Source organism: Hirundo rustica, chromosome 5 (genome assembly GCF_015227805.2).
Source record: "Hirundo rustica isolate bHirRus1 chromosome 5, bHirRus1.pri.v3, whole genome shotgun sequence".
NCBI lineage: Eukaryota > Metazoa > Chordata > Aves > Passeriformes > Hirundinidae > Hirundo > Hirundo rustica.
In genome coordinates this window covers 64,202,591-64,229,624 of record NC_053454.1, presented here as the reverse complement: position 1 = coordinate 64,229,624, position 27,034 = coordinate 64,202,591, and the positions used below count along the sequence as shown (strand labels likewise).

General features: G+C 39.3%; 2 protein-coding genes across 11 annotated transcripts in view; both read left to right on the top strand.

Moving 5' to 3' along the window:
* PDE5A (phosphodiesterase 5A) overlaps positions 1-24,171 on the top strand; it is a 116,746-nt gene extending 92,575 nt beyond the window's left edge. For 7 of the 10 annotated variants that reach the window (XM_040063901.2, XM_040063900.2, XM_040063899.2 and 4 more), the window contains 10 exons: positions 967-1,113; positions 2,606-2,731; positions 5,443-5,537; positions 8,766-8,853; positions 9,939-10,039; positions 10,134-10,211; positions 10,571-10,634; positions 10,859-10,933; positions 11,421-11,504; positions 12,837-18,252. In XM_040063901.2, the coding sequence (XP_039919835.1) occupies positions 967-1,113; positions 2,606-2,731; positions 5,443-5,537; positions 8,766-8,853; positions 9,939-10,039; positions 10,134-10,211; positions 10,571-10,634; positions 10,859-10,933; positions 11,421-11,504; positions 12,837-12,971 (993 nt within the window). In that variant the 3' untranslated portion in view covers positions 12,972-18,252. Of the gene's footprint in view, positions 1-966; positions 1,114-2,605; positions 2,732-5,442; positions 5,538-8,765; positions 8,854-9,938; positions 10,040-10,133; positions 10,212-10,570; positions 10,635-10,858; positions 10,934-11,420; positions 11,505-12,836; positions 18,253-24,086 lie in introns of those variants that run through there. The other 3 variants (XM_040063898.1, XM_040063897.1, XM_058420528.1) reach the window with 3 other exon arrangements.
* On the top strand, positions 23,117-25,252 carry FABP2 (fatty acid binding protein 2). Its single transcript, XM_040063907.2, has 4 exons — positions 23,117-23,403; positions 24,087-24,259; positions 24,843-24,950; positions 25,167-25,252. Exons 1-4 carry the CDS (start codon positions 23,337-23,339, stop codon positions 25,215-25,217), a joined length of 399 nt encoding a protein of 132 aa, XP_039919841.1. The 5' UTR covers positions 23,117-23,336; the 3' UTR covers positions 25,218-25,252.
* The last annotated feature ends 1,782 nt before the right edge of the window (positions 25,253-27,034 follow it).

Genomic DNA, 27,034 nt, shown 5'->3' with positions numbered 1-27,034 from the left:
TTACAAAGAGGAAGATAAACACAATTGTTTGTTTCCTTCACCATTTCAGATTTACCTGATTTTCTTTTGACCACACTCATATTGGTGTGAAACAACTGTAAAGCAGTAGCACTGAGAACCCCACCTTTTATTCTAATGCAGAAAATTATACTAAATTTTGTTCTATAGTATATGGTTTAGCATTTATTTTTTTAGTGTAAGAGTTAATATGAGACTTAGCATAACTTCAACACTGGTATTTTGAAGGACAACTGATAGAAATACTCTATTTTATAACTAGAAAAGGGATGCAATACATGGAGATATTACTGACAATTAAAACTCAGATTTAAAAACATATAGGATGGGGGGGGTGGTATTGTGGACCTTGTAATTTCAATTTTTGCATTGAAGGTTTATGGTTGTATGCAAACTGCACCAAAACTACTGACCACGGATTTTAAAGATTACTGATCGCAGATGAACTCAAATTTTTCACGTTTCTAGCCCTGAGAAAGCTCTGCCTGTGGACATGTTCTGATTCCTATTGTGCTGAATGTGAATTCCCTTAGCAAATCTGTTTTACTGACATCTCTTTCCCAAACATTTTTAGAAAAATGCCAACAGATTTTTCTGTCTGCACATCTGTAAAACCAAACATAACTCTACTGCCTTATTTTCTCATTCTCCCAATTTCATCAATACTTTTGGTTACAATTTGCCTCGGGTGATTTAGATAACCAGACTGACCAGGTAATTCTGTCCTTATTCTCTTGATCTATGGAAAAGTGCTTGTTAAGTCTGAGGTAATAAGGTAATGTTAAACAAGAGAGGCATGGGGAACTAAATGAGAAACAATCATCAGTTTTCAATATCACATGAAAGTAAAATTCAGTGTCTCTTTTTCAGTTAGCCTCTTGAAAAAGCAGGTATTTTTTCTGCTTTCTCTGCCCCAGTGCTAAGCTGTGTTCTCTCATTCTTCTCCAGGCTGCTGTAGTGCCATCTGCACAAACTCTCAACCTGACTGACTTCTACTTCAGTGACTTTGAGCTGTCAGACTTTGAAACAACACTGTGCACAATTCGAATGTTCACAGACCTCAACCTGGTGCAAAATTTCCAAATGAAACATGAGGTACGGTTGCTGCCAAATACTGCCCCACAGAAAGAGATAGCCTAATTACTAGGAATTCAGAGTACTGAAATGATCCCACAGTAAATAGAATTGGACATCTGTATTGAAGAGTCATTAGCAAACTAGGAAGGTATATGAAGAATTGGGGTCTGTCCTCAATTTGGTTCTACTGAAGGATTAGTAATTTTACAGTCTATGATTAAGGGACTGGAAAAGAAAGTACTGAGGAGGGAGAGGATAGCAAATTCTCAGGTTGGTGAAAAAATTCTTACAAAGAGGACAATAACATTGTTCACTGTGTCCATATGAGGTAGCAATTATCTTAGTCTTTCCCTACAAAAGAATAGATTAGAGATTAGGGGGAACTTCATGGTTATGAAGATAGTAAAGACTGAAGCAGATGATAAATTAGATGGGCTGTGGGAATTTCTCTGAAGGTTTTTACCAATACATCTGATAGAGGTGATCAAGACAGGTAAAACAGAAAATCTCTTCACACAACACCTATTTGTTGAAACCTTCATTTTTAAATACCTTATTTTTGCTTTATTACCTTTTTAACAAAACCATCAAAATTTATATCAAAATGCAAGATTAATTTGTAGAGCTTCATAGGCAAACACATTAGTTAAAGAAAACATGCCTTTATTTTCTAGATCAGCAGTTTATAGACCAATTTAGATTAGTAGTGTTCAAGGGCCAAAAATGCTGTATTACCTAATCTGATCTCTTTATTACCTAATCTGATCTCTTGAATATCCTAGTACTTAGCTTCACCTCTGCAGTAAGGTCAGCAGCCTTAAGGAGTATGTCCCAACATCAAATTATTACCTGACCCAAATAACTGTCACTTCCTTACAAAAAAAAAGGTAGGAAAAAAGCCTGTGTGTAAATACATATATATAGACATATGTGCATATATAAAATTATAACCCACAATTTCTAATACTGTTGAGTAAAACATCCAGGACATGCTTTCCTCCTGCATAAAAAAGAAACTACCCTGTAATGCAGTAATCTGTCTATCATACTTATTTGCTTTCCAAAGTCCAATTCTGCTTAGGTTTTGACAAGCTGATAGGAGGGAAAAGCTGCCTGTTCATTTTCAAAACAGTTCTTAAGAGGATTCAATAACTAAATAAATTTTCTCTATCAAATATGTCATTATAAACAAGGGGTTTTTTCTCCCAGGTATCTCAACATACCTTAGTTTCTGAATTAACAGGAGTGCTTCTGATGCTAACATTTAGCCACTAGCAATAAAACCCCAAATAAGTATTACACACTCAATTAGGAGCTGTACTAGTGGATTAGTGGCTGTACTACTGTTCTTGTCTATGTTCACAGTTACAAGCGTGTTATATTTTAACTTAAAATTGAGTTAAATGGATTTTTTTCCACTAAGAGAGTTTCCAAGTGGGATTAAGAAAGTTTGAATGTACTAGAAATCTGTTCTTATGAAAACACATCTGTGTGATGCTGTTTCTTAAAGGTTCTCTGCAAATGGATTTTAAGTGTGAAGAAAAACTATAGGAAGAACGTTGCTTATCACAATTGGAGACACGCCTTTAACACAGCACAGTGCATGTTTGCTGCTCTGAAATCTGGGAAAATTCAGGTACATTTCCAGTTCTCCTATTAAGACAAATTCTCTAATGATGCACAGCTCTGATTGTCATGTCAGTAAGATGTTCATCATTCCATGGTACTGCTAGTGAAATCTTCTGCTTAGACATCTGGCTATGAGGGCTTGGTTTGTGAAACTGCTGCTGTGGCTTTTTGTTCCCCGTTTCAGTTAAATCCTCTGGAAGTGGTTATCAGGATGTTCCCAATGGGAATATCTCAAATAAGGCATGTACGTGGTTACGTCCTTTTTTAAAGTTAATGCTTATGCTACAAGCAAGTCAAAAAAAGTGGAGAAGAAAAGGCTGACCGATTTTCAGGACATTTCCTTAAATTTCTCTACAGGAATTTAAGCTCAAATGCAGAGCTGAGTACAACTTTAGATAAACATAAAAACATAGAAATAAATATTTAAATGTTTGTTCTCATGCTTTTGAACAAATTTTCAACCTTTCACTTAAAAAGACACCTAACAATTTAAAAAACAACCAAATAATTCTGATTAGGGCTAGATGCTCCTCTAAATAAGTAAGATACTGATTCAAGATTCTTCCAAAACATGATTTTAGATTTTGATTTTATATTCTTGTAGGAAACAATGTTTCTGTTCATTGCGAATAAACGTGTTTGTTCAGTTTGATTACAGACAGTTGTTACTAGTTGGTTTATACTGCTATAGAGTAAGCGCTGCTGACAGCATAAATAAATTCCATTTGTAAGCCAAATCCCAATACCAAAGAGGAAGAGGAAACTTCATCTCACTGTCATGGGTTAGCACAGTTTGGTTTTTAGTTAGGGAGGAATGTGGAGTGCTTTTCCCTGTCAGGACCTTGGAATTCTTTTAGAAAGGACAGGGACCTATTAGAACGCTAGTTTGGGATATTGGCATCTGTTTAGACCACTGGGAATGTTAAATGTGACTTTGGGAAGTACCCATACAAACCCTGATTTTGTGCAGCTCGGGCCCTTTTCCTCGTGGTCAGCTGAACAGGTAATGTCGAGTTGGGCCTGCTGCTCCCCCTCTCCCTTTAGGGGGGGAAGCTGGCCCTGAGGCCTGGTCGGGTTCCATCGGCTCCCAGCAGGAGAGAGGTTGCAGCTCAGCTACTTTTTTCAATTCCCCCGGAGCTGGGAGGGATCTCCGCCAGGCCCCTGATAAGAGCTATGGGCCCGGTTGGGCCAAGGCCACCCCGATTGTCACCAAGGGGTGGGCAGAGCTCCCCTCCCCTCCTCTGGTGATTCCAGACTGAGAAAGAAAAAGAATGGAGGGAGGAAACCCAGGCTGATCTGAGGTGCATCGGAGGAGGAGACTGCTGTCCTGCAGAGGTTACACAGCTACTGCAGGTCTGGGCAGATTTAACCCTTTCCTGGCAGCATGAAGCTTCCAAGGCCTAACCCTTCCCTGAGAGAGAAAAGAAAGAGACAGAGTGGACGTAGAAATGACACTGTATGAAGTCAGTGGAGCAAGAGTGAAAGAACTGATAAGATTATTAGAAAAAGGATTGAGGATGTGGACATTTTAACCAGACTTCTCTGGGGTAAACGATGGAGAAATGGACTGTTCCCTCTAACATCTTAATGTTGTTTGGGGAAATGCTGGTTCTAATCAAATTAGGGACTGATATGATTGAGATTTAAGTGAGACTCTCAAAGCCCTTGGCTCCTGGGGTGAAAGGAGGTCTCTATGTTTTTTGAGATAGAGACACTTTTAGACATAGAAGAAGAGAATCCTTGTTTTGTACTGGAAGAAGCTTTCTTAAACAGTACCCCAGATACACTGAGAGGCCCATGAGTAGCCAGGGAAAAGGCTGCTCATGGGTGGAACAGCACAATCTGCAAAAATTCCAGGTGGTTGCAGATTTGTGACATTGGGAGCCACCAGACTGTTGTAGTTTTGTGGCAAGTGTCTCCATAGGACTCTAGAGAGACTCCTCTCCTAAAGTGATGAAAGATTATGCTTAAATGGTGAAATTGACTGAAAATCACAGGTTGTGTCTCTCTATGTTGTTTTGTAGAAAGTTAACTGTTTGTAGGGGAAGGAAGAGTGTTTTGAAGTTTCATTCTGTTTTATTTTAGGGGTTTTTTCAACTTTTCCATTCTTTTAGTGTGTGTTAATAAAACTATTTTTTTATTTTTAAGCTTGAGCCTGCTTTGCTTTCTCCTGATCCTGTCCCACAAAAAGAGAATAAACACTAAGACCACCACACTAAATTTGGTAACCAGAATTTAGCAAACGTGAAACCACTACACTCACTAATCAAAATGACAAAAGCTGCTGAAAGAGACCAAGGCAAGGACATCCATCTTTCATCCCTGTTGGAATGGACATAGTAGTTTTGCTCTGTGTGCAGTCAAGCAATCTCTGATGATCCTGATAGTTTGCCTGCTATTTTTGGAATCCTGACAGTCTCCACTGCAATTTCCATAAATTGTTTATTCTTAATTACATTGGATTCTCTCCCTGCTGATTCTCATGTCCTAGATTCTGGAGTCTGAACAGCGTTGAACGTAACTTAATTTTTTTCTAGTTTGAGGGGAAAGGGAAGCATTGCGAGATGCATCTTCCTAGCAGAAACATAAAATCAGTTGTTTCCAAACTGAATTGTCTTTTGCCTGCACTAAGAACAGGTCTCATTATTTAGGAAGTGGATGTAAAACATGTACTAAATAAAACCCCAACTCACTTCTGGCATTACTCTTTCCATACAGAGCAAACTGACTGACTTAGAAATGCTGGCTTTGCTGATAGCAACTCTGAGCCATGATCTGGATCACAGGGGAGTGAACAACTCTTACATACAAAGGTAAGTGGGTCTGACGGAAGTTAAATAAAAAGAGGTGAGTGAAAAAACACAAGCATGCAGCTAAATTAGGTAGAACCTCACTGATGATGTGGGGCTGTGCAAAGGAGCCGGTTTTCACAAAGCAGAAAGTGCAAGAACAAGCAGAACCATTCACGAGCCCAAAGACGCACAGCCTCAGTTGCTGACTATCTACAATGGCAGATTAACTGAACTCTTTGCTGTGCAGGGACGTTTTCCTGCTCCCATTCCCAACGCCCCACCCCCCCCTTCCCATAAAGTGACAGCAGAAGGCCGCAGCTTCCAAGGGACAGTGCGTAGGAAACGTGCAGCTTTTCATGTCACTCCTTGCCCAATCCAGCTGTTCCCTTCTCGTCTGCGCCAACACAGCACTGAGATCTGCAGCCCTCTGATACAGAAGTGTCTCCCCCCTGTTCTGATCCCAGATTGTTTAACTCTTGGTTTAGCCACATTTTTCCAGAATTCTAAGTTGTTTAGAATAAGTTACATGGTTAAAAACACATGAAAAATGTATGGTTATTTTGCACTGATTGTGGGTTATCTGTATTCTTCAACTGTGATCTAGAGTTGCAGAAAAGCCTTTACAATACAAAAAGGCAAAATGCATTTAAAACATTGGAAAAAATTTTACTAAACAAAATACTTTGGTTTGAAGTTACCAAAACGAAATAGCTGAACAAGTCTAAAATTTTCCCCACATTTTAATTTTTAACTAAAGATACTGTTTTTTTTAGAATTTATTAGTAAAGAAATACTGTCCAATCCAGTGCATTTGATGTGACTTCAAATAACAACATACGAGTCTTCAGTTGATTTAAAGTGTAGCTTAATGTGATTCCTGTGATATGGCAGTGTGTCCTGCTCTGACCAGAGATGGGCAAAAGATACAAGCACACATTTCTGGCTACCTTCTTCTGGCAGAGCTGGAGAATGGTTTTGAAGTGACCTGTGAAGAAGTGGTCTCCTGTTCTCACTATGTGTAAAGATAGTACGGAAGGAAAAGCTTGTTCAAGGCACAGAATACTGAAAGGCAGAAAATGAGTAAGCTGAAGCAGAACTCCTGCATTTCAGATTTATATGTTTGGAGTAACACTGACTGATGTGTAAAGAAAAAAAAAAAAACCAACCTCCACAACATTAGAACAGTGACCTTTTTCTGGCTTGGTAATAGAGGATTCCAGCAGTAACTGTAGCCTCGCAGTAATTGGAACTAGTTAGCTATTTTTTGCTTTATTTATTTAAAAATAAATTTCCTGGAAGACATCTGGAGATGCGTCATCTCCTCTCAAAAATGTCCTGGGAAAGTGTCATAGACAGCAAAATCAAACATTTACACGTGCTGTAAAGCCGAGATGGCTATAGCTTAATTCCTTTCTCAATAAAAAGTTCCATGAATTTCTTTTTTTAAACCTAAATACAAAAGTTTTTATTTCTATGAACACATCCCTTTTTGTTTATTCCTCTGAAGCAGGGAGAGTGGATAATTCAGTGTATGATTCTCAAGCAGCAGGGTTTCAAAAATTTATGTGGTCCTGGCAGTAGAAGTTACAGAAAAGGAACTGCTTGGAGGCCTTTTGGTAGTTATGCGGGGGGTGGGGGGGGAGGTATTTTCTTTTTGCTCCAATCCCACACGCAAAGTAGGAAGCACAGGAAGCTGCATAACCAAATCCCTGTGCTCAGAAAGCCACAGTGCCCTTTGGCCTGGAGTGGGGGCTTAACAGAAGTGCAACTGTAGAAGTTGGACCTGAACTTATTTCCAGCCCCAGCCAGGGTCTGAGAGTACTAAGCAGGCTCTGGTTTAGAGCAGTACTTGGGAAGATAACTTAAGAGATTTCTCACGTTTTTCTCTCTCCAGAAAGGATGAACTCTGGGAGACACAATATGCATCCCACTTAATTCAATGGGAATTTCACCCAGCATGTGTTGGCACCATCCTGCGGTTTGTTTCCTTACAAAAACACACGAGTACATTTGCTCTACATCCCTTTTGTGGTGGTCTCAGAGGAGGTGCTGGGCAGCCAGCCCATATTCCTCAGGGGCTTGCATCCTTTAATCTCCCTTGCTGTGTTTTTGTTTGTCTTTCGATCTTTCTTTCCACATTTTTGTGCTTCCTAAATCCCCAGGAGTCTCCTCTTAGGACTTCTATTTGAGCCTCTGTGCACTCACTCACACAGGGACCCAGTCCTGCAGCCACTAAATCTGGTGAATGGTCCTTAACCATACAGAAAATCTCATGGAATTACATGCTAAAAAAGAGCTACTGACATGATTAATCATTTGTAGGTCAGATTATAATTAGAGTAATAGGTCCAGGATCATCAGCAAAATAGACTTCCAAAGGAATCCAGATTTAGCTGAAGAGATGTCTTGAGCAATGTGGGACCAGGGGTTGAAAATTAAGACAGAGCAGCAAAAGCCAAGAACTGTATTATTCAACAAGGAACAGGGAGAAATTAGAAATCCTCAAGAGAGGAGGAGTTTCTGTACTTTGACTAAAGCTACTCAAAGAGCAAATTCTGTTTTCTAGATGAAGATACTTTTAAGGTTTGCATTAAGGTATTTTTAAGTTCTGTACACACACAATTGGTTTCCTCCTATTTTTCACCACCTGTAGTACAATCAGCCTCACCGTTGGCCTCTAAGCAGTTTCCCTTTTGGGTTTTACCCTCGGCAAAGGGCAGGTAACAGTGTTGCAGTAATTTGGTCATGACAATAGTAGTGATGAAACACCAGTACAGTTGCTAACTCTAGGAAATTACTTGACCAACATTTTGAGCCCAGCACCATATTGCACTAAGGTCAGCAGGAATTTTTCCATTGTTATCCATGGGTTTTCTATTAGATTTGCATTATTGCTTAAAAGCTCAGCAGCTGAGCTGACTAAATATGCCAGATGGGTGTTTAAGAACATGTTGCAGAAACCCAAACAGTCTCCCTAAACTGTGCTCGTGAATGAACTCTTCGTGTTACCTTTGCTTTCTATATAGGAACTTTCACTCCTTATGAAACCTTGTATTACATTCTCACTCCTTGCGTGCTGCTGGTCCCTGTAGGTAGAAAAGGCAGAAAACCAGAGCTGTCAGTGCTCTGATAAAAGAACAGCATTATCTTTTTATCTGTATTCCTACAAAGAGGATGTTAAAAGGGAAGTTATTTCTGGATCACTGATATGCTTGTCTAATTTGATTCCTCCATCTTTTTCCTCCTCAGAAGCGAACATCCACTGGCTCAGCTGTATTGCCACTCAATCATGGAGCATCATCATTTCGATCAATGCCTTATGATCCTGAATAGTCCAGTGAGTGCCACATTCCTATGTATGCTGAAGGAAACTATTTTACTTTCTATTTTTAAGTTCTGGATGGAATCCCACCCTTATATGTTCTTAAGTGCTCTTTATTCCTTTTTGGGTAAAGAAAGCAAATGCAGCAACATGGAAATCACAGTTTTGTTGCTGAGCGCCACCAAAGCCTTCCAAGTGCTGCCCGATAAGGGAAGCCTTGCTAACATCCTTCTGAGTACCTGCTTCTTTGGACCAAAGGAAACAAAAGGCTTTGCTGCCATTTTCATGACCAAACTCCAGTCTTTCCTCTTGTTTCAAAAAACATTCCAGCCTCCACATACACAAAGCAGCCCTGATGAGACCAACCCAAACACTGCTCATGCTGACATTCCAAAGTGAAGCCAAACCTAAGTTTAGTAAATATGCGAATAAAAGTACATTCTTCTTGTTTGATGCTATTAACTAATTCTGAAGACCAGTTATTTAGCATTCACAACCCTTTCAAAGGACTGCTCCTTTTGTGCCACAGGTTGTGGTACTTCTGGTATTGTAGTGATCCTTTCCTATCCAGATAGGCAAATATGGAAAAACGATGGGGGTGAGTTCCATTTCACCTGTGCTTTGGTTTAACAGGGGGCTGCTGAGCTCATATTTCTATTTAATAAGGTGTTACTTATGCTGCTTCATGAAAGAAAAATACTTTCATTTACTAGATGCGTATGGGCAGGAACAGGTATCAGTTATCATTTCTCTGCTTCAGGGAGGGGAAAAAAGAGGAAAGAGAAGCTGTGATACAGCCAGTGACGAATTCAATTTTAATCAATGAAATGGACTTGAAGGCTTTGATGTTGCTCTGCTTGCAGTTTCATTTTGTAATAGCCAGTGATGATGTTGCTGCTGTGCAGCTTTCTGCCATTACTCAAGAAGACTGGAATTTTTATTTTTAAACTAGGGAATCTGCAAGAGGAAGGAGGGTAAAAGAATGACCTCGCATATCAGCAAGCTACTTGTAATGATTTAGTAGCTTAGAGACAGTTTAGCAAAGTGGTGTGCTATTGCCCATTTTACTGATAGCACTGTTTTTGGCTTTTTCTGTAAAGGGAAATCAGATTCTCAGCAGCCTTTCCATTGAAGAATACAAGGCTACACTGAAAATGATAAAGCAAGCCATTCTTGCCACAGACCTGGCACTATACATCAAGTAAGTCAGAGGAAACTTTGGCTGGAGAATGACTGCTGGGTATTAGCATCATGTCAGCATCCTGCAAAATCTTTTGTTTTAACTTCCTTTAAAGGAGGAGAGGAGAATTTTTCGATCTTCTAAGAAAGAAGCAGTTTAATTGGGAAGATCCCTCACAAAAGGAGCTATTTTTGTAAGTAAAAGCAGAATAATCAAGAAGTCAGTTAATATTGTTGGGTGCCCAATTTCCCATCCCATGTTGTTGTGAACTTCATTAATCCAGCAGGTCTTTGTGCTCTGGGCCTGAACAAGCTGCAATTGTCACACAGGTCACTGAACTCCCTGGGTCTGAACTACAAAGTGTGCAACCTGTATAAGAAATTTTGTTAAATAGCATGTGGAGTTGCATTTATAACTTTGCTTTAATTTCACTTGTTTTTCTGACTTGATGTTCCTTGAAATTCTATATTCTATTTTACTAGTCACTCGACTTGGTGGCTACATACTTTTCACACAGAGTAATTTATTTGACTCTTTCTGTTTATTCTGCAGAGCAATGCTGATGACTGCTTGTGACTTATCAGCCATAACCAAACCATGGCCAGTTCAACAACGGGTATGTATTTATCTTTTAAGACTTCCTAAATGCAAACTACATTAAAGTTTATTTCCTCCACCCCATCCTCATTGCAAAGGTAGTGGTGGAAAGCAGAGCTGGAGTCTCACAATGGGGGAGGGGTGCAGCTAATGTGATATATCCTAAGGAGACATAGGAACCACTCTTGTTTGTAAGGTAGCAAGCAAACTTCTAGAGCTCTCAATGAGTGAAATCTCTTACAGATTGCTGAGCTTGTGGCTACTGAGTTCTTTGATCAAGGAGATAAAGAGCGCAAGGAACTCAACATAGAACCCACGGTAAGTGGCAGAATCACCTCCTGCAAAATGACTTTTGGAAACAGCACTCAAAATTTCTCCCGCTGACCATAATACAGGACCAGCTCCTTCCCTGTCTTCCTAGTAGTCAGTTTTGTTCTGTGATTCCAACACACCAGCAGTGTGTCATTATCTCTGAACCAAGAACAAAGAGTATTGTTTCCTTTAAGTCAGTATTACTAAATTGGCTAGGAAATAAATTCCTAAATTGGGATCTATTTGTGGCTATCCAAACCTAGTAAGCTAGCCTGGTTATTTGGGCTCTGTCAACCCAAAGCCAGCCTCCTGAGGGAGGTGATGAAGTGCAATTCCCTTTATTGTAACATCTGTAGGGATACCCTGCTGTGCTGAGCTTGCTGTGCTGTTTAAGGTGTTGCTTTTTAATTCCAAACTCTCTTTGGTTTTTGTTGTTTTGGTTTTTTTTATTTAATGCATTTAAACACAGAGCTTGTTTACTTACTACCTGCAGGATCTAATGAACAGAGAGAAGAAAAACAAAATTCCCAGCATGCAGGTTGGATTCATAGATGCTGTTTGTTTGCAGCTGTATGAGGTAAGGTGCCTAAGGAAGAACAGCAAGCATCTGAAACCAGAGCTGCTCACTGGTAGACACAGATTTACAATTAGAATAAAAACCAAAATAAAAACTAGCCCCTTATTTAGAAAATATTTTTTATTTTACATTACATACGTTCATTATTCTGTTGAAGAAATTATTATTGTAGTATTTATAATTAGTTGTATATTTGTCTGATTAACATATTTTGTCACAATTTTTTTAAATCTAGTTGAAATGCTGTGCTCTGTGCAATTGATGCTATGTCCCTAGGTTATATTCTGGTTTATCAGGGAATGTCACGAGACTAATGTTTTGACCTCTAGGGAAAGAATGGTATCCAGGTAATGCATTGATAGAAAATGTTTAAAATTTTAAAGAATTCAGAATTCATCATACAAAAGGTGATATGCTATGTATAGAAAATTGACCCAACTTTAACACTTCTGTGTATTAAAATAGAAGTTCCATCCCATTCTTTTCCTTCTCTTTTATCACACACCAAAGCTTTTATCACACACCAAATGCATCTTCATCCTGGTCACAAACTGTATGAGAAGCTGCTTGGTCAAATACAGTGTGAAACACAACATGATTTCTGGGGTTCTTTTAAACCAGTATAACATTAGCGTGAAAGTCTGTTTATTTGAACTGTCAGAAGTATTTTACAGAAACCAAGGTGAGAAAAAGAAAGGAGATGAACAGATAACTGAATTCTTAAGAACCTTCTGGTGCAAGGAACAGGCTGATTACTTTAATTTTTCCTTCTGACACAATAAACTTTTCTGAAAAGAATGCGCATTCACCAGTTCAAAGGAAACAGGGATAGAGAAAGGGAGCTACTAGGCTGTTGTCCCTGACAATTAAGTGTTTCTGTGCCATAGAAACTGTCAGAAGAATAAGGCAGCCTTTGTTTTGAAGCCTCAGAAAACTGTCTCCAGTAGGAGGTAAACCACTGAAAGAAGACTGAGTGTTTCTGCAAACATACAGACTGGACAAACAGAAAACAGTTGAACAGGGCACCTGAGCAGGCTTCAATGCCCACAGTTCTCGAGCCTGAACGTCTATACTTCTTCCTGTTCGGGGGGAGCTTCACCTTTCCACTGATGAAAAACTGGATTTATTTACTCTGAAATATGCACTGCCACCTATATCTACAGTTACCAAGTGATCCTACTCTTTTGTTAGGTAATCACTTCAGTTAATGATCTGGAAGTCTTCCCCCAAGTTAAGAAATCTGAAAAAAATATGAGAGACATATTTCATTCTCCATTTTTTTTAATTAAAAATCGAACGCAATCTGTTTTCTGTGTTCTCAATTTATTTCAGGCCCTAACACACGTGTCAGAGGCCTGCTCCCCTTTGCTGGATGGCTGCAGAAAAAACAGGCAGAAATGGCAAGCCTTGGCTGAGCAGCAAGAGAACCTGATTAATGGAGAAAGCAACCAAGGCAAACGGAACTGAGATGCTGATTTCACCACAATAAGCTCAAGTTCACGTAGGAGACACGGTAATAGGGCGAGTACTGCATTTTGCTAAACACTGTATGAATTTGCCTTATGTTTTGCCACTGCTGTATTATTTTTTCCACATTTCAAGATAGAGCATGACCGTGTAGATGCCAAGATTATCTGAAGACAGTATATTTCTTTCATTACATCTGACTGAGATGGAAGAAGACCTGCAGGGGTGGTTTTTGCTACCCCACCCCACAAGAAGGTACTGGGGCAGGCACTGACTCTGCCCGAGAGCCTGTTGTTTTACAGATGTACATAGTTGTTTAGTGACCGTGTTGTGGCCAGTATCTGAAAGACTATTGCATTTTGCACCTTTTCCCTCCCTCTTCCGACCTTGCTGTTATAAAAGTATTGAGCAGTCTTGCCTGTTCTCTTTCCAGAGGTTCAGAGGAAAGATTGGGACTCACTCTGGGGAGCCCATTCCAGCATAAACTATTGCTAACCTCTCTCAGGAAGCAGAACTGGGCTCTGAGGTGAAAAGCCCCAAAATCTGTGCAGCCAGTAGAGTTTGGGTTTTTTCCATATTAGATGGATGTCTTAGCAAATGTGTTATTCCAGCTGAAGAAATTTCTAAGACCCCTGTGAATTACTAGGCAACGGGAGTCTTAAGGGTCTTGTGGTAGAGGTGTCTGGCTTATCCATGCCCCATGGAAACTGCTTGAAGATCGCTGAAATGTGCCAGCAGAACTGACAGGCTGCCCTGGAAGAATGGCTCCCATAGAAAGCTGCATGGAGCACCCAGATAAACGGAAACAAAACAGGATTGGTTTTGTACCTTGGTTTTTAACTTCCTTTGGAAGCTGATTTTCATATCATCTAACCAACAGACTGGATCACAGGCAGAAGAGAATGACTGCAAGAGCAAGAGGTGAAAAGCTGAATCAGAATAATGCAGGAAGGGCATGCTCCTGGTGACCATCTGTGACTGATTCTTCAGGCCAGTGTTACTATGAAATGGCTATGACCACTTAGAAGAACGTTTTATGTTAACATCTCTTAAAAATAATTTTTAACATCAGCTAAAAATGATTAATCATAGTGTCTTGAAGAAATAGGAAAAAATAATACCAAAACCAGAAATAGCCAAGAGTGCTACAGGGATTTGTCATTTGTGAGGCATTAATGTTCTGAAAAGTAAGAAATCAATTAACTTGCACTAGTTAAAAAAATAAAAAAAGTATGTATCATTTAAATGAAGATGATTAATAAAGTGGTTTTGAATAGGGAACCAATTAAAGAAAATATAAACATTGGAAAATCCCAAAAGAGAAATATAAGGAGAGTACTATTCTTTAGGAGTCAGCAGTCTAAATGCATTAGCAGCACATGCAGAGAATGTCAGCAGTCTAAAATGCATTAGCAGCACATGTAACTTTGGCTGCACAGAGACACAAAAAATGTTCCAGTTTTTTAATCTGTAATAACGATTTTTTAGTTAAAATCAGCATCTGTATTTGGCAAAAGCAGCACATTTGGCATTGCATTTTGAAATCTGGGAATTTAGTTCTATCACAATAATCCAAGAAATTCTAGTTGGAAACTGCAATAAATTCTTTTTCCCAGGAGATTGTCAATCCAACTTGTAAGAGCTGGTCAGAAAGACTGGGAAAACTCCCCCCTTTTTATCAATTTCTTTTAGATAAACGATGCCAGAAACTAAGAAAAGATGAAACAAATGTTTCAAAATGTTTGATAAAAGTGACTTACAGAGTTGATTTTTTTTTAAATGTAGAACAAGGTATTCTGACAGTCAGCAACATTTCTGCCACCCTAAATTATTTGTCACTGATTAAGTCCTATCTCAAACCTCTCTAGTGAGCACCAATAATAAATTGTTGCAGCTGTGAACTTGAAAACATTTTTCTATAGAAGAATTTATCCTTATTCCATCTCAACAAATTAAAAAAAAAAGTAGGGATTTCAACACTGACTAAGAATTCCAGGACTGCCACTTTGCAGTACTCCATATGTGTATTTTTATGCATACACAGTATGCAGGTGACAGCAGCATTCCCCCACCCTGACACAAACCCACGCCCATCCCCCTCCAAAAAAGTTTTAGCTACTTTTTGATAAATAGAAAACTTTGCTTCAGGAGTTGCATAGTCCTTGTGTAGTCTTTTCCTTGAGTGCTTGAGATACTGAAATATAATTATGCTAGCTGATGAGATACATATTTAATATAAATACAAATAAAATATATGTATATAAAGGTCTATTCTTGCTATTATGGTTGAGACTAGTAACTCATGGTGACAACACAGCAGATAACTATGATGATATCACGGTGTAGTGATGTAACTTTGACATTAATATTCCAGTATTTCTTTGCTATATTGTGTGTTCAGCAAAGCTTTATTACAACTAAATTTATAAATGTTACAAAGGAGTGCTGGATTCATATCTTTGACTTGAAAAAAAGGGCATGATGTTACATTTTTTTAAAAGGTTCACTTATAATGAACAGTTATTCAGTATGAGCATATATTTAATTACATATTTAATACACATTTACACAATTACATTATTTAATACACATTTATGCCACAGAATCTCTTCCACTATAAATGCTGGAACATAAATATAAATACAGTTCCTAGTAAATAAATATTTAAATATCATAACACACCTGTATCTGTATATATTTCTACAAAACCAAAGCCTTTAAACTACTGGTTTAAGAACCTTAAAAGCATAGAGTGCTGTGTATTTCATGAAATTCAAAGCTTTTACGTAGTGTTTTACTCTGCCTGAAGGCAAAATCAGAATGTGCTGGTTTTATGCCATGGCTTTTTTTGAATCACTTGCAGAAACTACTCCTTCCTTTCATAATGTAGATAGGGGACAATAAGGGAAAAAAAAAATAACCCAAACCCAGCCTGGCTACAGGTTTGCTGCTTGAAGTTCACTGTCTTAGAATTCAACATTTTCAAAGCCAGCTGGTGGATTTCATCCACACAGCTGTCAATCATCTGTCATTAATTTCATAATGAGCTGCATATCTCATTATTTCAGTCAGCTCTCAAACACCTTCCCCCCAGTTTATATTGTTGATGTGTAACAATCAGTGTGGCTTACAAAAGAAACCAGCTGAAATGGAGTTTATTGCTTTGTCAGTTCAGCCTTGAGTCCATTGAAACCACTGTCACATTTTTATTTAAATCTCTGGGTACAAGAATTTGTCCCACTAATTCTTAATACTCCTCTCAATGAAGACAACAAAGTTAGTATCCTACTTGATCTCAGATACAAACACCTTTCCTTTCAAACTCACTCCACTGCACAGTTTAATGCTTTAATGCACAGTAAAATGCACTTTTATTTCTCCATTTGTTCTGAAAAGAATTACTTGTGTTAACATACACAAGATTACTGATTAACCCTTAAAATCTTCTAATTCCAAATAACAGTGAGGCTCTTGAGCTGTAGGTACCATTTCTTTTCCAAGAAATTAGCCACACATGCAATATTAGCTGTACAAGGCCTAGGCTTTCTGTTATCTCACACAGTTAAAGAAAGTGGGGGAGAAATAACATAATGCTGATTTTGGAGATGGTGTTCATTTTTACTCAGAAGCAGTTTATAGTTAAGAGCAGCTTACTCATATCTTCACAGAGCACATGTACAAGTGAGCTACTGATAAAAGGAAACAATTAATATCACTGAAGATCAGCTGATTTCTCCTTAGAAGAGAGAACCAAAGCCCTTTTCTATGCATCACCCCCTGATAATTTCATGCATCTTTTGAATTCCAGCCCAATACATTTTACCTGGTAGTGGCATGAACTGACAAATTGAGGGCACTTACCTAATTCACGCATAAGGTTTGTCAAAATTACCAGATGATAACTGATTTTCCAACCCATTATACAGAAAGATAATGAAGAATCAGATCTAGGCCATTAAAATTAGAGGAGTGATCCAGCTGCTGTTCCTTCCAGTTATGCAAAAGAACCTAGCAAAGACCTTTTATGGAAAAAAAATTGCCTCACTTATAATAAATTCACATGTTTTTAAAGGTTTTATAAAGCTCTCATATTTCAAGCAAATTTATACAGTCGTATTTGTTCAGAGTCTTATCTCTTGTGATGCTGCAAGTTTTTTTCTTCATGCAGTTTACATTCCACGAGGTTTCAGCTTTATGTCCCAGTTCCCTGCTATACTTTTTCAGGGGCCTGCACCAATGAGTTTGGCCAGAGTATGGTAAATAATGAGGGCTGAGGTTTTTGGTTTGGACTCTGACAGGAAGAAGAAACATCACAGAATCTATCCTGGTAATTCGTGACACTTGCTAAATGCAGCAAATTGTGACAGCAAGATATTTTATCTTGGTCTTTGCGAGGTGAATGGAAATTGCTCAGGAAAATTCTTTTCCACAAAGGGAAGGGTATGTCTGTAGAGAAAGTCACATCTGAGTACCAGTGTTTGTAAATGTCTATTTATGTGACAATGCTCTGTAATTGCTGGTTCCCGCTAACTCCCACAGCACGAGCTTGGCACGCCTCGCATGTGCTCAGATGCTCAGTGGAAGTCAATATTGTGACTCCCATTTACCTCAGGGGGAGCTGGGTTGAGCTGTACAGAAAGTAAAAGAATGGGTCAAATCCACCTTCTTTTTACCTGGAAAGAGGAACCAAACCCTTACCCTTGGTGACAGCTGCCTCACCTGCTCTTTGCTAGTTCAGCTAATTCCCAGTGATGTCCAAGGTACCTTACAGGTGGAACTGAAGTTAGAATTTGAGTCCTCTTTGTATTCACATGGCAGACAGCTGCATGTGTCTCTTAAAGAATGTAGTTTGAAATGCACTGTAAATAGTTTTAACATACTTTCCTATTATAGTTTAATAAAAACCTTAAACACACATACTAGTCACTGAGTTTATCCATTTGTATTCTATCTTTTCAAAATACCTGAACAAATATATAGTTTCTGGGCACAGTATTTTTGTACTAGGTTAAGGGGTTTCTCTGTATATTATGTTTTGCCTTTAAGCAGTATTAAAGTCACCTGAATGTTACGTGTTCTGTCCTGCTTCTGTCCTATGGCTTCTTAGAGTAAAGCTAGTTACGTGACTTAAGAGAATCATTAGCCCTACTTATTGTACAGCTGCTAGAGAACATAAGGGTCAGCTTATTTTCTGTGGTCAGACTTCTGCTTATTACTTACTTCCTCATTCTTCTCTTTGTACTGTTTTCATGCTTTTTAAAATAAAAAGGATTATGTCAAATTTTACTGTTTGTTATAATTAATATTATTGAGGTGTAATTTTCAATGCTTAATTCAAATCATTGCCTCTGTAAACTTATATTTCAGAGTAACTTCTCTAGGTCCTAGAAACCCTGAAAAGTATCTGTTAGTATCAAGATACTTCTGAGTACTACTGACACCAGCCAGCAGTAAAGTAGTTCTTGTTTCAAAACCACAAAAAATAATTCGGTGTCACTGGCCACTAGAGAGCACTGGAGCTGCACCTCCTGAGAGCTGTCAGAAACCATTTCATTTCTGACAGAAAGCAGAACCACCAAATGCAAGAGTTGCACAGATGTATCCTCATCCTCTGCCCCCAGAGATCAATTCCTGGGGATATCAATTGCAAGGGAGAGAGAAAGTCAGCCCAGTGACTTCAACCAAAACTGTGGGGAAAAAAATATATTTTTGATAACCAAAGCCTCATCTTGCACAAACTGCTGATCCTAGCAGTCATTCTGGACCAATGGCTTCTTGGCAATTTCTGGGTTTTGCCCATTAGGTCCTTCACAGCAACACTTCTGGCCTGACTTTTTTTAGGTCTAGGCAAAACCAAAAAGTATGTGCATCCCTGACAAACAGCAGGCTCATTCAAGAAGTTATGAAGGGCCAGATTTAGCTCAGCACAAAACACAAGCACTGTTTGCTCAAACCAACTGCAATGTATGAGTGCAACTGGCACAACTGCCCGCGCATACCTGCAAACATAAGGTCACCATTTGCTGCTGGGACTACAACCTTTCCACCCCCTCACCAGCCCAGTCATGCTCCTGCTCAGGCTTTCTGGCCTGCTGGAGGTTTGAATTCCCTTCTGAGAAATGGCAGTGTTTGCAGCAGGAGCACTGGGATCCATTTCTTGCCCAGCCCTGGAAAGAACACAACCTTGAGCAAGGGCATTTTTTTTGAAGAGGTGAACGAATGTTACACAAGGCCCTTCTCTTTTTGCACAGCTCTGGTGCCTCATTAACAAATGGAAAAGACAAAAGTTCTTTCCTCCAGCCACATTTTTAGCAGCAGTGGTGACAGCTACTGCATTTCACATTCCCATGAAACCTCATCCTTTAAGACTTTTAGGAAAAAACTCACCTGAGTGAGTTTGTTCCGATAGTAAGCTTTAGAGACAGACCCATGGAATCTGACAGTCACCGAGTTTTAGAACAGTAGCATTTCTTAGCACACACACAACTTCAGAACCACTTCAGCTGAAAAATACCCCAAGTTCATAAAGGCTGCAAAATGGCTAAAAAATCTGCAGTTTACACAGGTTTCTCTTGTCTAACACCACCAAATTCTAGGAGTAAAATCCATGGTTAAATCATACCATTAGTTCACACGTGATACATTTGCACATAAGCATCCAGAATCCTTTTATTGTAGTAGTTAATGAAGTCGCTGGCAATTTATTTTATGATATATAGAGCTTCTTAATGAAAGGAAAGTTCATTTTACAGATAAGCAGAGGGGTTAATTTGATCAAGGTCACAGGGAAAGTCCATTTCTGAGCTGGAACAAGCACCAGAAGCTGGATGTCTGTTCTGCTTTTACACGAGACACATGATGCTCAAACTAAGAAAAGAATTTCAATCTGAAACCAGCTTCTCCTTTTGCAAATACAAGTATTTAAATATCTTAGCCATAAAGGGTGCTTGTGGGCCTGATATTTCTGGGTCTAAGAGATTTTAGCCTGCTAGCAGCTGCTAACTTTTTCCCAAGGGGAAAAGTTCTTGAGAAAGCTTCTTCTCAAAACAATCTTTCTCCAGGTGGTGTTTCGCTGTTGCTCTAGTTTCACCAATGGAATTAGAGAGGTGTCATTCCTAGTCACCAATCATGTTAGGTCTGTATCAGAACACCTTATAAAACGTGGTAAGAATTAGACAATAGAGCTTTTCTATACTCTTTGCCTTCTGAAATATTTGGAGTCTCTCATCGTTCTTTCGTGTCCTACAACGACAGGTGCTCTCTTGCTATAATGCTGCAGTCAGCTCACTGTTTTACAGATGAAATTAGACTTGAGCCACTAATCCAAATAATCACAATAACCTTTTGTGGGGTTTGGAGCTATTATATAATCGAGAAAAAAAGTCTACAGTAATTAAAAAGTTATGTTGAAAGGAGCTAAAAGTGCAGTTCAGATTTTGAAGAAACTGAAACGACTGATGCAGAGTTTACTGTACATTCTTAGTTCACCGGACTATAACTTGACCCCATTCTACAATCACATTTCATATTCTAAGCAAAAAGAAATTGGGGAATACAGGAATCTTCTGATATAAACTTAAATACCTTTAGAAAACCCTGACAAAAAGCCCCAAAGGGCAACTGACATATCAGTCTCTATGTGGCAAAGGTCAAATGGCACTAATAGTCAGAGATTCATTTAACCTTTTCTGGAAAAGCACACATTTTTATACGCAACTGTTCACTGTCACCCTTTTTTCACAAAAACAAGGCCAGATTCTATTTTTTCTATATAATCCCAGGATTCATTTTAGTATACAGAAACTGATAAAGTAAATACCAAGGTTGTTACTGTTTTAATCCTAAATTTTGCTTCCATATTTTTTCAACCTGGATCTTATTAAATCCTGCACTTCAGTTCTCTCCAGTTAAAAACTCTCAAAAATGCAGCACTTTATTGATCAGAGCCATTACACAGGAATTAAAAAGAAGTGTATACAAACAGTGAAAAGCAAGTTTTGAAACCCACAGGCCACTACTAACTAATCACACCAATGGATCTATACTCACTGGAAACTTCTAGGTAATCCTCAAATGCTGAATTCTCTTGCTGAACACATTTCACACTAGTGGCATCCAGGAGATTCTCCTTGAACTAAAATAAAAGCAGAAATGCAGTAAACAGGCAGTTGGAGCAGGACAACATCTAGCTCAAAGAGGATCTCATCCTGCTGCAGTGCAACACCCAACTGCAATATGTACTTTGAAATTATTTATCCAAGACATGGCATTAGTTAGGCTCCATCAAGCTCCTGGTTGCTAGGCCGCCCACTGTTATGTTTAAGTTGGCTTTACTGGCATAGAATTGTCCGTTTGCCACACTGACATAAAATTGAGTAGTGTGGTTCAAACGCTTAGTGAAACTTCCCAGTAAGGGATCCATCTTTGCAACCCATCCCAAGACATAATGAAGAATCATTCAGTAGGAAAAAACTCATAAATACTACACAATCAATCTGCATGGCTTTATCAGGGAACAATCTATCATTACAGAAATCAATATTTTCATGAGTATATTATGTTTACGCTGGCAATAAGCCTTAACCAACCCAACAGTTCTACTGTCCAAGTTTAATTTGAGTCAGAAAAACTCAAATACAAGCAACAAAACAATAAACAGGAGAGATGAATACAACTCACTGCAAAAGCCTTTTTATCACCCTGATCTTTGGAACTTCACTTTCAATTGCCATCATAATCCACCTTGCTACGATGATCATAGATTGGCAGGATGATGTTGGCATAACCATATAAGTTAATGATTTATTGCCATCCACCTTATATAAAGATCAAACTTCAAAGTCAGTAAGTTTGTCTATTCTCAGTGTTCTGAACCTGGCACGTTGAAGAAAGCCAAGAAGCCAAGAACACACCCTTAGCTTTCAAAACTGTCATGAAAACAGCAATACTAGAAAACAAGATTCAATGCACCATCAAAGAAAAAGCTGTAGTTCTGAAAATCACACAATGAAGAGGGAGACAGAAGAAGGAAAAAGGTTGTGGAGTATTCCAACTTAGAAAATCTATAAAATAAATTTTAATAGTGATTTTAGAAGGAAAACCAGCTACTATAGGAAGACAAAAGAACCCTGAATGAAGTGCAGATTGTATGATTCTAGAACACGAGAAAAGCCAAAGTCATATTTTGTCATATCAAGCAACTCACATTATTTTAGGCCTCGATTTTTTACTAAATACAGCAGAAGCTGCACTACAACCACTGCCAGAAAGAACCTTTCTGCAAAGACGGTGAAGAGAGCTATCAGTTTTGTTATGTAACAACAGCTTGGATGCACTGTAACTCAACACTGGGTGGTTCTGTTTATGTATATATACTACAGAGCTCATGAAAGACTGACAGCGGTAACTGCAAAGGCCAAGATACACAGCAGCACAATAAAAGCAAATAACCTGATTCTTCGAATAAAGTCTGCCCATTTTCTGAGCTGGCCGAAGGGTAAGATGGCACAGCACGTTTGGCACAGCACAGGGCATGGGCTAAAACATCTTTTGAGTCAGGTAATCAAAAACTGCATGAAATTGTGGAAAGAAACCTGCATGTGAAAACTACACGCAAAGACCTAAGTGTTGTGAAATGCACATTTTGAGGTACTTCCCTCATCACCCTTAGGAGTAAACAGGCTGAACATCTAGCTGGTTTCTTCACTGAATGTGTTATAATGAAGAACATTTGTAGATGCTGCTGAAAATTTAAGCTATTAAATTAATATATTAAAAAGTGATCACATGAGTAGAGACTGCCATCCCAATTTTCACAGCTCAGTGCTGGGCAGCAAGAGAAGAGTTTTCTGAAACAACCTGCAGACATTTAGTAAGTCCTCTGCCCCATGCTTGTTACGCTGAGCAGAACAGACCCCAGACAAATTATAATGGACAAAGTAGAGACTTGTGTTTGTTTCATTGGGTAAATGATATCACCTCCAGTTGCCTAAAGATTCTCCCACAAGCTTGAAGATGCAACTGACATAGAAAATGTCAAGCAATGCTGTTAGTTTAATTAATACTTTCACTAGTCACTTGAGTTTTACTCCACATGATGGATAGAATGAATGGATTAGCAATTCTTAACTGAGATGAGCAATAAAGATTCTGTGGTGATCTGAGGGCAATAAGAGATTCAGCAAGCAGTGTGGTCAGGACTGGGAATCTGATTAAACTACAGGAAACTTCTCTTTGGAGAGGTCATGAATCAGTTGAGCTTTACTCGGCCACATCATCCTGTAAATAGCTCTCAAGATAAGGCAGTACATAAATTCCCTGTGCAAAGGCTCGTCCCTGCAGAGCAGCCCTCCTGTAGGCACAGCCATGGCTTTCGACGGCACTTGGAAAATTGACAGAAACGAGAACTATGAGAAGTTCATGGAGGCAATGGGTAAGGCTCACCTTTCCAATCCCTCCTGCAGGAAAAATATCACTCCAGCTGAATAGAAACTCAAGCTGCCTGAGAGCTACCTTTGGGCCAGCCTGTCCTTTCACTCTTGGCTGCTCTGCTGCTGCATTTATTTTCAAAATATTCTGGGGCGGGGAGGGGGAAGATGCTTGGAAATGTTCTGATTTTAATTGTGTTAATCTTAAGCATCTTAGCTAATTCCAAATTTATTTCAGCAGAAAAAAAAAAAAAAAAAAAGAATCTTTTAGTCTAGATCTAAGGAAAAGTCTCAGACAACTTGAGTGGATAAATTTTAATCAGAATTCTATAGCTAGACTACTATTTTGACAACATCAAACCAGTGTAAAAATTACACAGGGAGGAAATCATCATTCTTCAGTTTCAGAGAAACACTTCATTCAAGTAATTATAACATCCTGATATTTACTTAAAGTTTGTACAACCTGTGCATCATATGGATATAAATGTAGTCACATTTAAGACAGTGATATGTATTATATGTGTAGCAGTGAACATGGCCTCGATGAAAACCAAAAGACAAAAATTTGGGTCAGAATGCTGGAATAAACTCACGTGGCCACACAGAATCCACTAAAACAGGACAAATACAATGGTCCAGAGGTTTGAGGGTTTTTTCTGATTCATGTTAACTCACCTTTTTTTAGGTGTTGGCATGATGAAAAGAAAGCTGGGAGCCCATGATAATCTGAAGATCATCATCCAACAAAACGGGGACAAATTTAATGTCAAAGAATCCAGCAACTTCCGAAACATAGAGATAGATTTTACTCTGGGAGTCAACTTTGAGTACAGCCTGGCTGATGGGACTGAACTCTCTGTAAGAGTCTTCCTACACAGTTCAATGTTTACTATATGATAACGACTTTGTAACATGTAGTTTCAAGATGAATAATTTGTCTTCCTAGTTTTTAATTTAAATTTTACTTCTTAATTACGTTGCATTTTCCTGCACCTGATTGTTCAGGAATGCTTGCACAAGGGAGTCTTTACTGTTAAAGGTTCAACAGTGTACCATGGATCTCAGGGTTCCAGAGAGCCCAAAAAAGCAGAGCAAGTAGCAATATTCACAAGATGAAATCCAGGTGATTTGCAATTTTACTTCTTCTAATACTCAAGTCCACCACCTAGAGTGCAGAGTGGGTATTTGTAAGAAATTACAAATCTCTGTTGATACAATTATTTCAGGTGTATTGACCAGTAAAAAAACTCACCTAGATTGGCTATTATGCATTTAAATAAGCCAATGGATTTTTTAAAAATTCATTTTTACAGCCTTTTTAAAAAGCATTATTAAACTGTTATAATCTTTTTTTTTTTCACTTTTAAGCATTCTACAGCCTGTAAACCAAATCAGTGTGGTAACTTTTGCAAAATATTTGGCGTTTTTTTTCCCACCACAGGGTGCTTGGACCCTGGAAGGAAATAAACTTGTGGCCACATTTACCAGAAAAGACAACGGAAAAGTACTTAAAGCAACCAGAGAAATCGTGGGTGATGAACTCGTTCAGGTGAGTTAAGAAGTCATTTACACACAAGTTTGCAATAGAACGAACAGAAAATGTTGTAAGAGCTTTTCTAAAAGTAGAAAACATTTTCTTCAACCAAATAATTTATCTTTAGTTAAAATTCTCAGTCGCCTATAAAAAAAATTAAAACTCTCTGAACCATACTGGGAAATGAAACTGCAATTCCAGCCACTAATTTTCCTTCCTTTTTTTTAACAGACGTACGTATATGAGGGAGTTGAGTCCAAGAGATTCTTCAAAAGGGCCTAAACACACACAACTGCACCAGAATGAAGAAACAATAAAAGACTATTTTCTCCACATCCTCTGTGTTGTTGTTTTTTCCCTTTCCATCCCCTCACACCTACCTAGCTGCATTTACTTAGCCCTGCTGAAAACGTGGGCTAGTTCTTTATGCTACTGTTTTGCCTTGAATGAACAAACTCCCATTACCAAATGCCGAAACATCTTTTGTACCAAGTCCCACCGAAGTGTCACAATACAAAAGGCTACGGAAGCTATTTTGCATAAGCAGAACTTCAGTATTTTTTTTGCACAAGGTCTCAAATGGAAACTTAGTTTCCTTACAAAGGTAAAGGAAATTCTGAGAAACAGTTTCTCTGTGTATTTAGTACTGTGCAAGATTATGGGAAAACCAAAAATAAACGAGATAATACATATGGGGACAAGGCTTAAGAGGGACATACTGTCAATGTTTTGCCTCAAATCTCTAACATATTTCATCTACTACACATGATTAACCAATACTTACTATATAAAGATAAATCCATCCTAATATCTATTGACAGAAATTATGAACGAAAACTGCTACCCTTAAGTGCTTGTTTAAGAAAAGTAAGCTCTGTTCAGAAGCACCTGCTTGCAATTTGCCTTATCTCTTAATAAAATCTCTGAGTAACTCCTAATATTGAGGCTAAAAAGAGGTAACAGCTACCAAGAGAAAGGGTTTTTTTGCACACTCCTGGGTTTCTGGTCATTCTTCTGGACACGAAAATAACAGCCATGATTTCAATACGGAGTGAATTGGAACAACTGAGGGCGGCACATCCCAGCTGTGAGTGTGGCATCAGGTTCTGCCACTTCTTTTATTTTTATTTACCCCGGCAGCTGTGTGTTGTGCAAATAAAGCACAATAGAAGACACTATCTACGTGAACTTTCCCACGTTTGTTCCTTGCGCAAGCTCCAACTAACCTTCAAGAAGACGAGTGTATCTTAGAACAATTTTAATTTTCCTAAACTTCTTCACAACAGGATTTCCCAAAAGGCCTTCTAGTTTTTCTCAGGGCATCATCTGCTCTCCAAGAAACCGCATCGGGACGAATTCGTCAATGTTTATTTCCACACAAGCCCCAGCACCGGTGGCAGGACAAGACCAGCAGGGTCTGACAGGGCTGACTGCCTGCTCTTCCCCAGGGTCCGCATCTCACCTGGCAGGGAAGCAGCAGCCAGCGCACAGGAAGGAATGCTAGTCACCAGCACTGGGGAAGCCACCCCAAGCATCACTGGTCCCAACAGCAGAGGGACTAGCAGGAATACTCTCCATGTCCAGTGTTTAGCGCAAGAGCCCGCCGTCCTAGGCATTGCCTGAGGAGGGAGGGTCGGGGCTTCGGCTGAAGCGGGGATGAGCGACTTTGGCTGAGGCGGGACCGATGGAGCTGCGCCTGAGGCAGGAATGGATGAGCTTTGCCTGAGGCGGGAAGGGCGGGGCAGTGCCTGAGACAGGAATGGTGCAGCTTTGCCTGAGGCGGGAAGGGCGGGGCAGTGCCTGAGACAGGAATGGTGCAGCTTTGCCTGAGGCGGGAAGGGCGGGGCAGTGCCTGAGACAGGAATGGTGCAGTTTTGCCTGAGGCGGGAAGGGCGGAGCTTTGCCTGAGACAGGAATGGTGCAGCTTTGCCTGAGACAGGAATGGTGCAGCTTTGCCTGAGGCGGGAAGGGCGGGGCAGTGCCTGAGGCGGGAATGGTGCAGCTTTGCCTGAGGCGGGAAGGGCGGGGCAGTGCCTGAGACAGGAATGGTGCAGTTTCGCCTGAGGCGGGAAGGGCGGAGCTTTGCCTGAGACAGGAAT